This window comes from Rhincodon typus, chromosome 1, assembly GCF_021869965.1.
Source record: "Rhincodon typus isolate 14 chromosome 1, sRhiTyp1.1, whole genome shotgun sequence".
In the NCBI taxonomy this organism is placed as follows: domain Eukaryota; kingdom Metazoa; phylum Chordata; class Chondrichthyes; order Orectolobiformes; family Rhincodontidae; genus Rhincodon; species Rhincodon typus.
The window spans coordinates 125069059-125087175 of NC_063332.1; the positions used below are offsets into that span (position 1 = coordinate 125069059).

General features: G+C 41.1%; 1 protein-coding gene across 2 annotated transcripts in view; it reads right to left on the bottom strand.

The window, feature by feature from the left end:
* The window catches only part of afap1 (actin filament associated protein 1), a 265294-nt gene that overhangs the window by 46948 nt on the left and 200229 nt on the right, over nt 1-18117 (bottom strand). Inside the window, exons 9-11 of one of the 2 annotated variants that reach the window (XM_048604679.1) lie at nt 13242-13391; nt 12441-12652; nt 412-557 (exon numbers count right to left, since the gene is read on the bottom strand). In XM_048604679.1, coding sequence (XP_048460636.1) covers nt 412-557; nt 12441-12652; nt 13242-13391 — 508 coding nt within the window. Of the gene's footprint in view, nt 1-411; nt 558-12440; nt 12653-13241; nt 13395-18117 lie in introns of both variants that reach the window. The other variant, XM_048604669.1, reaches the window with a different exon arrangement.

The following is an 18117-nucleotide window of genomic DNA, read 5'->3' on the forward strand; positions in this document are numbered from 1 at the left end:
GTAAATCTCTACCCTCTAAGTATCTAACCACTGGCAGTGGAAACACATTCTCTTTACTTACTACTTCAAAACGCTTCATAACTTTGAACACCTCTATTAAATCTCCCATTATTCTGCTTCAAGAAGAAGAACAAGCAGCTCAGGTCTGATCTTGTCACTTGATTGAAATAATTAATCCCTGGTATCATTCTGAACTCTCTGATGTTCCCCCTCTCCCTAAGAGCTCTCAATAAAGCATCAACTGTTTGCTACAAGACTATTTTACTACGGCATCATGAAAATAAGAAGAATGGGGTACCAGGATAATTTTAATCAGAAAAACTGTCCAAATTTACAAATTAAGAAAACGGTGTTTTCATTTTTTAAAATTTTACCAGAAGTCAGTTATTTATGTTGAAGATAAGTTCTTACTTGAAGCACTGTTTTGCAGTTTGTATAACACTTGAAGTTGTTTCTACATCAATATAATCATAGTGTAGGGCTGCTGGGTCTGTGGAAGAACCAGTTTCAGATAATAACACACCGAGCCACCTTCCTAGCTCCTCTCCTGAAGAGGTCTGCACAAACAAGAGGTTGAATATTTAGTTGTAGCTTATCAATAAAGGTGTGATCAATGAAAACCAATTTACTTGGCACAGAAGACACATTTATAATTTTTTATGCATATAACACACCTAAATAATCTATCAGCAAATACGGCCATACTAGTCTGAAAAACCGCAACTCATCCCTCACACCCCGTCCCCGCAATAAGAACCAAAAAAGAATCCCCCTCGTCCTCACGTATCACCCCACCAACCTCCAGATCCAACGCATCATCCTCCGACACTTCCGCCATCTGCAATCCAACCCCACCACCAAAGACATTTTCCCTCCCCACCCTTATCTGCTTTCCGGAGGGACCACTCTCTCCGTGACTCCCTTGTCCATTCCACACTCCCCTCCAGCCCCACCGCACCCAGCACTTTTCCCTGCAACCGCAGGAAGTGCTACACCTGCCCCTACACCTCCCCCCTCACCCCCATCCCGGGCCCCAAGAAGACTTTCCACATCAAGCAGATGTTCACCTGCACATCTGCTAATGTGGTGTACTGCATCCGCTGTACCCGTTGTGGCCTCCTCTACATCGGGGAAACCAAGCGGAGGCTTGGGGACCGCTTTGCAGAACACCGACGCTCGGTTCGCAATAAACAACTGCACCTCCCAGTCGCGAACCATTTCAACTCCCCCTCCCACTCCTCAGACGACATGTCCATCCTGGGCCTCCTGCAGTGCCACAACGATGCCACCCGAAGGTTTCAGGAACAGCACCTCATATTCCACTTGGGAGCCCTGCAGCCCAATGGTATCAATGTGGATTTCACAAGCTTCAAAATCTCCCCTCCCCCTACCGCATCCCAAAACTAGCCCAGCTTGTCCCCGCCTCCCAAACCTGTCCTTCCTCCCACCTATCCCCTCCTCCCACCTCAAGCTGCAACCCCATTTCCTACCTACTAACCTCATCCCGCCCCCTTGACCTGTCCGTCCTCCCTGGACTGACCTATCTCCTCCCTACCTCCCCACCTACACTCACCTTTACTGGCTCCATCCCCGCCTCTTTAACCTGTCTGGTTCCTCTCCACCTATCTTCTCCTCTATCCATCTTCTATCCGCCTCCCCCTCTCTCCCTATTTATTTCAGAACCCCCTTCCCCTCTCCCATTTCTGATGAAGGGTCTAGGCCCGAAATGTCAGCCTTACTGCTCCTATGATGCTGCTTGGCCTGCTGTGTTCATCCAGCATCTGCAGTTCCCACTATCTCTGATGCATTTTATTATGTTGACTTTTGTCTTTTTAGTACCTTAAGAGCATTGTTTAGCATTACAGCTTTTAAAATAGATAGACTGTCTGTAGTAAAATATCTACAGGAGTAATTGCAAATGAATTCAGAACCTGCAAATTTAAATAAATGATAAGAAATGTTCCAAGTGTTTCTCTATGTGATATTTAAACTGGCTGCTTGGATCTAACCAATGATAATAATTTGCGGACATTATCAATTATTAGTAGCAATTACAACATCTTATTCAGCACTTTAACATGTGAGTGTGTTACTAAGGCACTCACAGGAGTATGATAAAACAAAAGCATGACACCAAACCATGGAAGCAAATATTAGGTAACATGACCAAAAGGTTGGTGAATGCATCTCAGAGGAGTAAAGCAAGATGAAGGAGAGAAGAATTCTTGAGGTTGGAGCCTAGGCAACTGAAATCACAACCAGCAGCATTGAAGAAATTATGTTTGAAAACGCACGAGGTAAGAAATATAGGAGCTGATTTCTTAGAGGTGCGTGGAGTTTCAGAATATTACAGAGATAGGAATGGGTAAGGTCATAAAAGGGAGTTGAAATAAAGGATGAGAATTGACATTGCCAATGTAGGTCAGCCAGCACAGGGGTGATTGGAAAATGGAACTAGAGAGAGTTAAGACAAGAGTGGATGAGCTTTTGGTGACTCTGGTTTACAGAGGTGAGAACATAGAAGGCCAGCTAGGAGTGCAACACTTGGGAAATCAAGGGAATTGACAGAGAAATAGGACCTGACATATATGGAAACTGACTTGGTGCTTGTTGGTCACCGCGAGGCAACATGTAGATGTGGGAGATGGAGAAGATATCGTAGAGGAGTTAGGGAGGGCAAAAGGAGTTTGAGGAGACTGCTTATTATGAAGAGAACTGCGAATAATTCTTCAGGAACTTGAGCATAATCTCGGGGTTGTGTAAGAATTTGACTGAACAGAAGGCTAAAATCTTGAATAAATTATTTGGGCAGTCAGTTTTATTTCAATTTATAGTTCCTTAATCCAACTTAAGGAACTGAAAGCAGATATGTAACTATGTACCCATAAGTACGGAAGCTGGCATGGACAAGTTGGGCCAAAGGGACTGTTTCCATGCTGTATACCTCTATGACTCAATGCACTTCCAGTCAGCCTCCCATGCACCCGTGTTATAGGGCACCATGGCGGTGGGAAGTTATCTTCCCTCACTGATCTTGAGGTAAGTTCAATTGCTCTCATGTTCGTCGATAGAACATACCTTTCAATGTCAGTACTTACGGGTACCTAGTTACATATTTGTTTTCAGTTCCTTAACGTAGATTAAGGAACTATAAATTGAAACAAAACTGACTGCCCAAATAATTTATTCAAGATTTTAGTCTACTCACTTCCAACTACTGGATTTGAGCAGACAATCTATGCTGATATTTCAGTTCAGTATTATTTGTTTAATGAGGTGTCATCTTTGGTTAGGAATTTAAACAGAGCCAATCTTTTCATTCAGGCCAGTCCAAAGGATCCCCCAGCATTAGTTGAAGACGAATAGGAAAATTTCCTGGTGCTCTCAATAAACATTAATACATTAACTAGTCATTTATCTCATTATGTTGGAGGAACTTTACTATATGGAAAATGGCTACCTCTACACTGTCCCGATTGAACACTGCCACAGGGTACAGCAGATGGTAGCAACCTTCTTCTCATTTTGCTGGGTGTTCCTCCAGCAGTTGCTGAGACTGCGGTGACCTTGGTGGCAACCTTGGACCAACTGGCAGGGTGCAACGTCATGGCCTGCTCTGGCAGTCCTGGGGGAAGATGATGGAGATGATGGCCGACCCCTGCACTACTCCATCCACCAGGATATCCAGGTCCCTGCCTGCAAAGCAGGGAAACCAACTTCTCCTTGTTGCCATGTTCAGGGCATTCGTCACAAACTGTGCACAGCAGCTCTGGTGATAACATTTGACCAGATGCACAACAGCCTTTTGAGAATGGCACTGGCCCCAGGGAGCCCAGGTATCCTGGCAGTACTGAGAACTGACAATGGCAAGTGTGAGAATCAGCCTATCACAGGATGAAAGGGGTACTACAGAGATGCGATAGGTGGTAATGAGGCAGGTTTGTGATAATAGTGTGAAGAAACTGACTAAGCCTCATGGAGAGAAGCCCTCCATAAAACTTGATGAAAATGCCTCCTTGCAAAAATATAAGAATCAGCACTATACTTCAAAAGTAATGCATGGTCTGTGACGTACTTACGAACAATTTGAAAATATGAAAACCTTTATATAAACACAAATTCTTTCCTTCTATACTCAATTTCACTAAGGTTTAAATCCATATCACACCAAAACTGCCTCATTCAACTGGTTAAGGCTTTTACTCAAACTTCAGTTTTCTTTGAGTAATATTTCTGACTGTCCTTTAAAATGCCCCTATATAATTTTGCTACAACAATCATGTGCATGAATGTAGCTGCTGAGATTGAGGGACTGTATTCTATTCTCTGACCACAAACTACAGGAAAAGAATGAAGCTGCTTTCAGATCAACGGCCCAGGATCAAAACATATCCACTCTTACTTTCTGATGACTTCTAGCCCGAGTATTCCTGGAAAGGAGCTTTTTGTTATAAAGATGTCCAAGAATCCTTGAATCCAAAAGCGGGCAAGATCATTGCAAAAATTGTTGTTTAAACATTCAATGGACACGTTGAAAGCTTCTGTGAATAGGACAGATGTCAGGGAAGGGGAGGGGACAGTGTGTGCAGAGGTGAAGCAGATAGTGAGAGAGAGGGTAGGGACAAGGTGAATGATGGAGGGATAGGGCACCACCGTGCATGGGCAGATGGTAGAAGGGGTGCACAATCTGGTGGTTCTGCCAGGAGCGGGTCAGGGTACGTCAGGCTGAAGTGTTGCGTTGAGTCAGACTGGATCAGGTCAGGTCATCGAAGAAGGGATATGTTGGGCACGGTCAGGTTGAGGGATGGTGGGTGTCAAGTCAGCAGTTTTTGGAGAGGTACGAGAACGTTGGTTTGTGGGGTCAATGCTGTCAGGCCCATGGATGTCAATGTTTGTGGGGGAGGGGTGATGTTGGGGGTGGCTGAGTGGGTCAGGGGTTCGATTTTATATTTGCTCAGAAGGTTGTGTAGGTTTGTAAACCTTTAATGTTTCATTGTCAACTACTAAGCTTAGGCAAGCCTCAGACATCCAAATTCTCTCACTTTAATGGAGATCACAAGGTGAATGGGAATTAGAATTTTCAATTTTCCGAGCAATTCCCTCAGAGTCAGCTGTGTCAGGATTCTGAGTGATCCTGATGTGCAACTTCAGTCTATGCTGCTGGAATGAGCGCCTTCCCACCAGAATTTCTGGGCCTGCATTCTTAATTCAAGGTTAGGTATTTGAATTGTTTGGTTCCTTGTAAACTTTTAGTGCATATTTGTTATCTATAAAACATTCATTGTTTTCTCCCCCCTCCCACTCCGAGTTTTGGGATGTCTGCAAGCATTTATAAAAATGTCTAGGCCACAAAGAGCCTACAAAACAGCACATTCATTATAACTACTACAATATCCTCACTTCCTTGAATGCTTGTGAAAGCATCACTGAGATCCATTTCTGAATTTTTGTTTTGCTCTGCAACCATGTGCCAAGGAAAGCATGGCATATGATACATTGTTTAACACACTTTAGTCTCCAACTACAATTCTGCACGCACAAGTTGTAAAGTAAATATTTCAGTTGTTGTGAATAAAGGAGAACTTATTCACTTTATGTTTGATCTCTGCGGTGCAGTTTGACATTTTAGAATTCATGCGGGCCATTATGGAAAAAAACTAAACAAATTATAGGCCCCACATTAAAGCTTTTAGTTAAATTTGAATCAAAGATCTATGGTCAAAGGATACTTCTATGAGTTACTGATTCAGTATTTGTGTGAATTGAATGTTACGGAGGCTCCTGGCCCTGAATTTAATGCCAACGAGCTTCTAAAATGAGATGATGAAACACTTTGGGAAATTGAGAGTTTATGAAATGTGGAATGTGATTGCAAGTTCTTTCCTTTTCCTTCATAATGAATTAATATTTCACTTACCACTGACATTTTCTCATCTGTATTAACAGTCCATTTTCTCTGACTCCACTCTTTTGTTTCATAAACCTGGTCCTAACTTTCAGTAATGGAAAATTACATTAGCTGTTGCTACCTAGAGTGTACATTCCTCACTGGTAGGCTTGTTAACTGGTTGGACATATTCCAGATGGATATATTTTTTGGATAGCTATTATTATGTCCTGGAGATAAATGGCTAATTCCAAGAGATTCCACTGCAATCCTAAATCCTACTAGTTGCCAGATAGTGCAATAATAAACATGGCCCAGTATTTTCAATCTTTTATTTTAACTGATGAATGAAATAGTTGCAATTTAATACAGTCCTAAATCAGTTACTAAACAAACATATGCATACACCAGATTTAGATATTAACTAACTTATAACCAGATACGTTCACTGAGCCTTCGAACTATTAATACTAATGTAATGTAAAGAATTGCTGGGCTGGGTTTACAATGGGCTGTCAATCTGTTATTATCCCTTACATGAGCAAAATTGAAAGCTCTACCCCTTTTGAAGTTTTGTCATGTCATTCTAAAATAGGTATCCTTCATGTTCTTTTTTTTCCGAATAGAGGTACAGCTTACATACGTAGATGTCATCACAGCCATGTAACTGTAACATTTTAGAAGAAAGATTATTCTGATAATTTTTAAAATGGACACAGCAAGTCCCAATATGTCTTTGTCAAATTACTGCACTTATGAATTTAGCTGGTAGAGGACAGGTTGGATTTATCGCAGAAAGAAGTCACTAAAGATTCGTTTGTAATTCAATTAACATTTTCAGTGGGTAAATAAGAATTCCCTGACTATAGTTCCCCTGGTTGTGTGAACAGTTTGTTTTAGCTCATCATATTCTGACAAGAACCATCCAAATGGATGGATGAGTCTATTAAAAGCTAAGCACTTCAACTAAAAGAAAAAAGCGGTCAGGGTATACATCAGACCTGGGGTTTCCCAACATTTGTGGAAGTATGATGGGACAGTTTTGAGATTGCAACCATCTTAAGTTTTGCTCTCTATGTAACTCTGAAGAAAACAAACTCCGCAGGTAGGTGCAAGACAACATCAAAGAACATTGTTCTAAGCTTAAAAAGAGAAAGGTTTGTTCCAGGAATCAGCCACAGTGCTGCCAAACAAGTCCAGGCAATCTACAACAAGGTGCAGGGCTGGACGAACACAGCAGGCCAAGCAGCATCACAGGAGCAGAGAGGCTGACGTTTCGGGCCTAGACCCTTCATCAGAAAAGGGGGAGGGGAAGGGGGTTCTGAAATAAATAGGGAGAGAGTGGGAGGCAGATAGAAGAGGGATAGAGGAGAGGATAGGTGGAGAGGAAACAAACAGGTCGAAGAGGCGGGGATGGAGCCAGTAAAGGTGAGTGCAGGTAGGGAGTTAGGGAGGGGATAGGTCAGTCCAGGGAGGACGGACAGGTCAAGGGGGCGGGATGAGGTTGGTCAGTAGGAGATGGAGGTGCGGCTTACCTACACTCACCTTTACTGGCTCCATCCCCGCCTCTTCGACTTGTTTGTTTCCTCTCCACCTATCCTCTCCTCTATCCGCCTCCCACTCTCTCCCTATTTATTTCAGAACCCCCTTCCCCTCCCCCTTTTCTGATGAAGGGTCTCGGCCCGAAACGTCAGCCTCTCTGCTCCTGTGATGCTGCTTGGCCTGCTGTTTTCGTCCAGCCCTGCACCTTGTTGTCTCGGATTCTCCAGCATCTGCAGTTCCTACTATCTCTCAGGCAATCTACAGGCAGATTACAATAACCACAGAACCATTGAGGAAGAAGAAACTTTCTCTCTCTCTCTCTCTTACAAAGCTTGCTCTACTTACTGAGTTTACTTGTGCAAACAACCTCCAATTATTCAACTACAGAAGCCATTGTAGCCAGTGAATTCTGATTTCAAGTTTTCATTCCTTTCACTTTTGGAAAGGAAAAATCTTCAAGTAAGCCATGTCTGTGGCAATAATAGATTCACCTGACTTCGATCTTTATAAGTATCTTCTTATCTGTGTCAACTTCTAATCTTTGCATCTTTATTTCATCAAATAACTGTGCAACATTTATATTTCGTAGCTTTCATCAACAATTGTGTAAAATAAACCTGACCTCTGATGTTGTTCAAAACTAAAGCTATTTAGCTGCTTATTTTTTAAAATCCAAACATTCAAAAACAAAAGGGGGCGAAAAGACCCGTATAAATTCACAGTTCACAGGCCATGGTACAGACAGATCTGGTGGCTGTTACAAAGGTAAAACATTAAAATAGGCTCAAAAACTGAGGCTGCTGAAAAAACTCAGTAGGTCTGGCAGCATCCGTGAAAAAAAAAAATCAGGGTTACCGTTTTGGGTCCGGTGACCCTTCCTCAGAACTTTTGTTCCTGATTTACAGCATCCACAGTTCTTTCGGTTCTCATTAAAATAGGCTATTTGACCCAACCACTATGTTAAGTTGTTCACAATCTTAATCAGTTTTAGCTCTCTGTTCACATTTCTTGTCACCCATCTATCTGAGCTAATCTTGAAAGTTGGCTTAGGGTTGATCTTACCATAGTTTGGCAAAGTGTCATTTTCATTGCATTTCATGGAGGGTTTTTCTCCAGAAGATCCAGCGCGTTTCTCGTGCTACTGTTCCAAACTCAGGTCATTAACTACTACCACGTAACTGTGGCGCCACTCTTGTCCAATGCTAGGCTGATTTTCCCACTCACCGTAGCTGGAAGTACTCACCACTGCCAGGATATCTCAGGATCCCTGCCTCTGGCACCATCTTTAAAAGGCTGTTGAGACCTAGTTATGATGTGTCAGTCTGCAACTGCCCTGAATTGCTCATGACATGAAGGTCCTGGTGAATGGGATGTTCCTTTCCCACATGATCAGCAGAGAAGGTCAAGACACCAGGCCATGCCAACCTGCTCCTAGGTTGCCAGTTGTGTCAGTGCCTTATGGAGGAACCCCTACCAGTGTGGGAAGAAGTTCAATGACCTTTACTTCTCTGACAGAGTAAGTGTCACAATCTTGTTTGTGCCATCTCACACTCACTGTCACTATTACTGCACACACCTCCCATCAAGGCTCATACTCTACTGCTGTCACAATGGCAGAACTCAGTTCTGAGGAAGGGTCACCGGACCCGAAACGTTAACTCTGTTTTCTCCTTCATAGATGCTGCCAGACCTGCTGAGCTTTTCCAGCAACTTTGTTTTTTTTCCAGTCACTAAGTCCCTGCTCAGACTTGCATGTCATAGATTCCTGGTGTGATAGAATTAAGTAATTAACAAGTGATAATGAGCAATAACGGCTTTGTAGCCACTGTCTAGTGAGAACCGTGTCTCACTGGCCAGAGCATAGTTGGAAAATGTGACTTGCACTCTTGATATCGAGAAAGGCCTTGCTTAACCTTTCACATGATTCTCCCAAATTTCCTGCCAGAATTCGCATCAATCAGGGCCTGGAAATATTCCACCCATAGTTTCTGCCTCAAGTACTTGCCTGGGTAGCGAGTTCCTGAGTTCCACAGCTCACTGTGGATGGAAACCTCTCTCACTGCCTGCTGTAAATCATATCTGTGGATTCCTTGGTCTAGACCCCATCAAGTACTAGAAATATATGACTTCTATCTTCTCTGTCCCATCATTTCATAATTTTAAACTCATTCGTCATAATTGACATGAATTGCTTTGTGGTGAACAAAGCTTCAATTCTTCAAGTTAAATGGCTATTTCTATATTTGGCACATAGGCAAATTAGCTTAAAATCTTTTTCAAGCTACATTTGTTCTTACCCTAACAACCTTACTGAATAGGAAAAAATGGTTCTACTGTATCACGTTATTATTGAAACATTTGCTTTGTTGCACTGATGATGATAGCATGACGCTACCATCATTTATGTAGAAACACAAAATGGGAAAGAAACTCACAGCTATAACAATTTAGAAGATTTGTGCTTAAATGTACTTTCTGATTGGTATATAGAGGCTACTGTGCTGATGCAGTGTTTTCCAATAAGGCAAAATAATAAAAATAAAAGCCCTTTAAGATCTTGTCTTTATTTTCTGTTAGTAAGTAGTAAAGAAAGATGTTCAACCGGTTACAGCATTGCAAAGGAAAGCCAAAACAAGACCAACTCTGGGAGCCAGCCTCGTTCAGAAACAGATTTAAATCAGGAAGTGGAAGGCAAAATAAAATTCTGACAATGTAGTTTAGTAGTCAGTGAACACCACGCTTGGCAATAAGCAGTTAGTAATATAATGCAACAAATGAAAATATCTTTTAAAATATGTCAAACACAAAACATCACTCAGTAATGAAGTAAACCTTTATGAAATAATCCAAAGTATTAGTAGCATTATTTCATTATAGTTAACTTTAAAGCACATGTATTCTTATTATTATTTGATTGTAGTTAAATGAATTACCTTCTTTATGTTACATTCTTGCTATACGCATGTGAGTTATATCAGTGTTTTGGCTAAAGCTACATACGTGGTAACCAGAAGCAGCGACATAATTAAAATACTTCCAGAGATAATGTGTATTTATTTTCACACTTGGAAGTCAGGATGTTCCCTGGGACAAGCATTATATGCAATGACAATATTCAAAACAGACAAGCAGCAGCTCTGAACACAGCAGGAAGAGTTGAATTCCTTTAACTGTGGACCTTTCCTGCTCCTTCAAATGGCAAAATGGGAACTGCTGAGTCAAGTTTATTCCTTGCCATTAAAAGCAGAAAAGCGAACAACACATTCTGTAAAGGAGTTCGCCTTGGATCCATTAAGATTCCATGAAATATCACTCGCTCTCCCTATAATCCTTCCTGATCTCACCTTACCCTTATGAGTGTTTTACAATGATTTTGTTATTCAAAATATCAATTTAAAATGTTAAACCTGTCAAACATCCATCAAAGCAACTATCTTTTACCATTAGCTTACACTGTAATTTCATTACACAGTATATATAATGAGATGCCCAAGAGGTTAATGCTCTGTTCTGTAAAATTTGCATTTTTAGTACTAAATATAGCAGTTGATACTGAACTAACAATCTGTTTGCTTTCCTATTATATTTCCTCATTCAAAATTGCTCCAATCCTTTGATGCTCTTCCTGCCCCTAGCCCCTGAGGTCATAGCTTTCTCCAATTCCTTCCCTTTTCCCTTCATGTCCTCTCTGAGCACACTTTGTCTATGAAGTCTGCTTCCAGCTTCCTCAATCCTAATCTCACTGAACTGCTGATCACCCAATTTCCCTACTTGGCCCCTTGCTAGCCAATATTGTAAATTAATTTTCTCTCTTTAGGTGTTGTCCTTCTCTTAATATCTGCCATTATCTCCCATCTCAATAAAGCTCCTTTTAAAGTTATAATGATATCCTCTGTGACTATGACAAAAGTAAAATTTACCACTGGACCTCAGCTTCTGATATGGTTGACCACATCATCTTTCCTATTGTTTTTGATGGATGTGACTTCTCTCACCAGGCTGTATTCTTTTCTATCCAGTTACTAGCTTATCTTCTGCTCCAGCACAGTTGTTTCTCATATCTACCAATGTTGCCTCTTGGTGACATCAACCAAAGACACAGTTGAGTTTTCACATGTACTTAGGAGGTAACCAGTTCTACCACACCAACACTTCTCTTGAATCCTCCACTGTTACAAAATTACCAGATTGCTTATGTGACATTCAGTACTGAATGAGCAGAAATGCCCTCTGATTTAATACTGAATACTGAAGCAATTGTTTTTCATCTGTTTTCCAAATTCCATTCACTAGGTAATAACTTCATCCTTCTCCTTGGCAACAGTCTGAAATTAGGCCAGTCTGTTTACAATCTTGCTATCAACATTTGATCCTAAGACAAGCTTCAGACCTCATTTTTGTGCTTGTCACTAAGGCCACCTATTTGCAATTCCAGAACATTGCTCGCCCTCATCCCAGTTTCAGCCCAAATGCTGCTAAAATGCTCAGCCACGCCTTTGTTACTTCTAGACTCAACTATTCCAATATACTCCTGTCTGTCTCCATTTTGTTTCCTATTTCTAAATTGACAACAGGTCCCAATCTCCTATCATCTCTGTGCTCCTCCAATTCTGCCTTTTGAGAATTTGTTTATAACTGTTCCACCATTGTTGGCTGTGCCTTCAGTTATCTAGGCCCCAAGTTCTCGAATTCGCTCCATCAACCTCTCTATCTCACTTTCTCCTTCAAAAGACTACTTAAAGCAAAAGTCCTTGATCTAATCTGCTATCTCTTCAGTAACTCTCCACACTTTGTCTATATAAGACTGCTATGAATTAACACCTTGGGACATTACATTACGTTAGAGGTACTGCATAAATATATGTTGTTGTTATTATTGTCATAAAATCAAGAACAGAAGAACTTTTCTCAATGTTTAATTATTATTGAAATAACAATACAGACACTGGAAAAATGATATTAATGCTTTCAGTTCAATAATAGTAATTCGTTGAATGTAGCAATACTGCACCTCTAAAACTGCAACTTCTTGTCCATTCCTAAGCAAACGAAATGCCAGTGGATGTTTGGAATCCAGGCCTGGAATGAGTTCACATCCGCGTAGTGGAATAGAAGCCATTTGAATTTTCAGGTCAGTTCTATCTTTGTGGAGGATTAGTTTGTTTTCTTTCACTCTGCACCAGCGTTCCCTCCATCGATTGTTAGATAACACATTCAGATAGCCTGGAAAGAGGAGGGCAGGAGGGAGATTGCTTATCCTCTATGCACACAACACAACTTTTGTTTAACTCTGACACAACTATTCCAGTCTGTTCATTTTCAAAGCTACTGTAGCACCAAAGATGAAAATGAGCCCTATCAGCAAGCTTTCCTAAATATGAGTTTTTCTGTAACACTGCATATATTGTTCATCAACAACATGCATTTTAAACTTAAATACTCAGTGCATGACCATATCAACTTGGAGCACTCGGTTTTTGTTCATCTGTGATCTATTATGAATGACAGCACACTTAAACTAGGAGGTACAATGGAAAATAAAACAGTTCAACCTTCCTCTGCCAAAGTGAGCAATTTATATAAATGATTTCCATGAACAGACAGGGGTTGCATTTCTATAGGGATTCTCCTGATCATTTGCCTAAACTTTGCTGAATTATCAAGACAGCCCAATGATGTTGAAAACAATTCATAAATTCATTTTGTAAAAATGAACTGAAATATTTAAACATAAAAATACAACATTAGGTCCCATTTCTGAAGCCCTGAAGTTAACAAGCTTGACTTCTGCCAAGGGCATTACAAAACATACCACAGGTAGGGATGTCTTCCTCAGCGGAGGAGGTTTGTTCATCTGTTGATGGCTTCTTTTTACCCAGACCAATGATCCTGGTAATTTTCTTTCCAGTGACCTTGCTCACAGCCCCTTTTGGCTCTGTCTTCGCATTTTTCTTTCCCTTTCCTGCTTGATAAAATAAATTCAGATTGCAGCATCAGGATATTATTATCAAGATAGTACATGTGGTTCACATTGAGAGCTATGGGCTGTGCCAAACTATTCAATGTTCTTGTCACCACAATTTATGATGGGGTTGGCATCCTTCAATTTGGACAGCTGTATGTTCCACTCCCCCTCACTTGAAACAGGCTCATCAAAATGTTGGCCCACAATCTTCATTTTGTAATCAGTTCATTCATACTTTTGCCAATAAAATGGACAAATATCAATTCAGTTGCTATGATCAAAAGGAGATGTATAACAGGTGACTGTCTCTTTCACTCTATTGCCCAGAAGCCAACTTATCCATAATAATTGTTCCAAACATGGTTGGAGCAAACAAGTGTATGTGACTTTGCTGCTCATCCAGATGTTTTAATTGTTATGTTGTTTAAATATTGAATTATCATATTGTATTAAATTATTATATTAGCACAATATTGTTACAAATCTTTGAAAATTATTGAATGCGAATGATAAGGATTTGCTGCTATTTCTCATCATGAAAATTGTTACATACTGTTCTAATGAACTGTAGAATTTATGCATCAATTAAAACCTATACTGAATAGCCAATATGAAAATTCTCACCCTCTTATCTATCCCAAACTCTTGGACAAAATGGAAATTGTAACTAAAAGATCTGGTACAGTACCAAATGATTTGAGACTCTTAAATGGACTTTCCAAACCATCTTGGGTTTTGGAGTAGATTTGTAGTTCGGGTTGTGGGTGTCGAGGTTGGTTGGCTCGCTGAGCTGGTTTGTGTTCCGCAGACATTTTGTTACCGTGCTTGGTAACATCCTCAGTGCAGCCTCTGATGAAGCGTCAGTGTGTTTTCCCGCCTGGCTTTTAAACTCTGGGGTCCGTTGCGATGGATTGCCTCACTTCCGGGTTTCCTCCGTAGTGGAACGTATATGGGGTCGAGTTCAATGTGTTTATTAATAGCCTGCTTCATGGAGTGTCATGCTTCCAGGAATTCTCGTGCTTGTCTCTGCCTAGCCTGTCCCAGGATCTTGGTGTTGTCCCAGTCGAAGTCGTGGTTCTCCTTGTCCATGTGGATTGAGATGAATGAGTATTGGTCGTATCTTTTTGTAGCCAGTTGGTGTTCATGTACTCTTGTTGTTAGTTTCCTTCTTGTTTGTCCGATGTAGTGTTTCTTGCAGTCCCTGCAGGGGATCTTGTAGGTGACATTGGTCCTGTCCATGGTGGGGAGTGGGTCTTTAGTTCGGGTGAGCACTTGTTGTAGGGTTGACGTAGGTTTGTGTGCCACTCTGATGCCCAGCGGTCGTAGAAGTCTTGTGGTGAGTTCGGACGTGTTCCTGATGTAGGGTAGTGTGATGAGTGTGTCGGGGCGTGTAGAATCTTTCTGATGCTGTTCCTGTAGGCATCTCCTGACCCAGTTCTTTGGATATCCATTATCCATGAACACTTGGAAGAGGTATTCCTCCTCCTCTTGGCGTAGTTCCATGTTGCTGCAGTGTGTTGTTACTTAAACTACTGGACCTATGCCTGACCACCCACTTCACCTTCAACGGCCAAACATACGAGCAAATCAACGGGACACCCATGGGGATCGCCTATCTCCGGGCTCATAGCAGAAGCAGTGATGCAAAGACTGGAAAGGACTGCCCTTCCGCAAATCCAACCTAAACTATGGATACGCTACGTAGACGACACCTTTGTCATCATTAAACGGACCAAATTAGAAGAGACACACAAACTCATAAACAACACCCTCACCGGAATAAAATTCACCAGAGAGGAGGAGCAGAACAAACAACTCCCATTCCTGGACGTCATGGTAGAGTGCAAGACAAATGGGGAACTGCAAACGAAAGTACACCGAAAAGCCACACACACAGACCTGGTATTGAACTTCAATAGTAACCATCTCAGCACACACAAACGAAGCTGCGTGCGAACACTTTAAAAGGGCAACAACACACTGCAGCAACATGGAACTACACCAAGAGGAGGAGGAATACCTCTTCCAAGTGTTCAAGGATAATGGATATCCAAAGAACTGGGTCAGGAGATGCCTACAGGAACAGCATCAGAAAGATTCTACAAGCCCTGACACGCTCATCACACTACCCTACATCAGGAGCATGTCAGAACTCACCACAAGACTTCTACGACCGCTGGGCATCAGAGTAGCCCACAAACCCACATCAACTCTACGACAAGTGCTCACCCGAACTAAAGGCCCACTCCCCGCCATGGACAGGACCAATGTCATCTACAAGATCCCCTGCAGAGACTGCGAGAAACACTACATCGGACAAACAGGAAGGAAACTAACAACAAGAGTACATGAACACCAACTGGCTACAAAAAGACACGACCAATACTCACTCATCTCAATCCACATGGACAAGGAGAAGCACGACTTCGACTGGGACAACACCAAGATCCTGGGACAGGCTAGACAGAGACAAGCACGAGAATTCCTGGAAGCATGGCACTCCATAAAGCAGGCTATTAATAAACACATAATCGACCCCATATACATTCCACTACGGAGGAAACCCAGAAGTGAGGCAATCCATCGCAACGGACCCCAGAGTTTAAAAGCCAGGCAGGAAAACACACTGCAGCCTCTGATGAAGCGTCGCTGAGGATGTTACCAAGCACGGTAACGAAACGTCTGCGGAACAACAAACCAGCTCGGCAAGCCAACCAACCTCAAAACCATCTTACTATCAACATGGGAAAAACATATTTCCAAAGGGTTGACCTTGTAATCTGACTGATAACCTGCTGCACAAACTGTTCAGAAGGTGGGCATGATTGAATAATTATTTCAAGATTCTTGAGAGAATTTCTCCCTTAATCAACACTTGAACAGATACTAATTATTTCATTCCTATTTGTATAATTTGGTATAATTGTGAGAATTGAGATAATTAATTTGCAAAGATGACTACTCATCAAACATATTTTATTAACTGTAGTGTACTGAAATTGTGAAAGGTGCTATGTAAATGTAAATTTTTCACATAATGTGCTGCTGGTTTCCTGTGATGTGGATCTTGAGTTGCCATATGCAAACTGAACATAATGCTACGAAAGCCAAGATAAAAGAACACATCTTTCGAACAGCTGGTTTTAGGGAATCCAGGCAGTTTTACATTAGACTCAAAGCTAGCTGCATCTACAATGAGAATGCAACAGCACCACTGTAAAACACAAAATTACTTTACAAGTCTATCTCATCTTTTTCCTTTTGGCTATTCTATCCTGCAGCATTTGCAGGTTCCAATTTTGACAGTCTGTGGTTTGCTTCTGGTTGTATGCTGTTAGGAAATTAGATCTCGAATTCCGGATTCTTGTGTAGCTTTGTCAAACATTAGTTACTTAATTCAACTGACTTTACTCAAAAAGAAAGCCTGATGAAACAGACCTGGTTAATGCACACTGCCAAGGTTACCTCCAGCATTATCTATCAGACTGATCAGCAGAGTTACATGTGGCACATGAGCAACAAATTACTTTTTGTTCATTTAAGTACCGTGCACTGCTTTCTTTAAGAATTTGTTTTGTTTTATTTAAAAACTGCTTGGAATTCAGTCGAAAACCTTGGAGGAATTTAATGCCTCCACCAGTGCTGAAATTTCCCTACTTGAGCTGCCCATCTCAACGGTGAAAATCCGAAGCTCTGGAGTGCGAAAAGGGCGCTGTAATCTAGTGCCTGTGAGTCAGCTCAAGATTGAAACTCATCATGTTTCAAAGGAAAGACACAAACTCAAAGTGCAAGAGTGGATGTCCCTTTTTATACAGAAACAAACACAGACTGCAAGAAGAACTCATTGTTTGTTTAGGAAATATTTAAGCAGTTGTTTTGAAAAACTTCAAAGCAATTTTATCTTAGCAGCAAAAATGTAACAGATCTAAATGTAAAACAACAGAGATGCAGATACAAAAGAGCACGAGGTGTCTGCCGAATTAATGAAAGTAAAAGGGGAAGTTGCCATAGTCTTACCAAACCATGAGGCTGCTCTCTCATTAGAGGCAGAGAGAGATGACTGGTGATGGCGGTTTAATCTGAGGGTCACCGCACTCAGGTGAGGGGAGAGGTTCAGAATGAGAGTCCTTCATAGTAATCTCAGCAGGTGCTGAATTAATAGATATCACAGAATATATAATTTTAGAGCTTTCTTACTCTTCAATAGTTCTAATTACCTAAAATAATGCAATTTTCTCTCAGGGGCACACATTTTTCAACAAGAAATATTATCAAGTAGTACATTTATTAATAATCAATTAGTAAATATAATGAAGTAGGATAAGTGGACTACTTCACATCAAACGTTGCTTATGTTAAGCATGTTGGTTTAAATTGAACTAAATAAAGCTTGTTTTATTTTCCATTGTTCAAGTCAACTCAATTTATGGCCTGATAATAAAATTCAGTTGAGACATGTAAAAATCCTTAGAAGATTACTTGGTTACTGGGAATTAAAACGAGTATTCAATTGGAGTGGATTGTTTCTGTTATAAACTGATTCATTCAGGATTTAAATATATCTTAAGGATATATCAAAAGTGCCTGAAGCAATAAATTACTATTGATATACTTCATTCACCCCAAATCTATGCATCTGGTTTAAAGACAGTAGGAACTGCAGATGCTGGAGAATCCGAGACAACAAGGTGCAGGGCTGGATGAACACAGCAGGCCAAGCAGC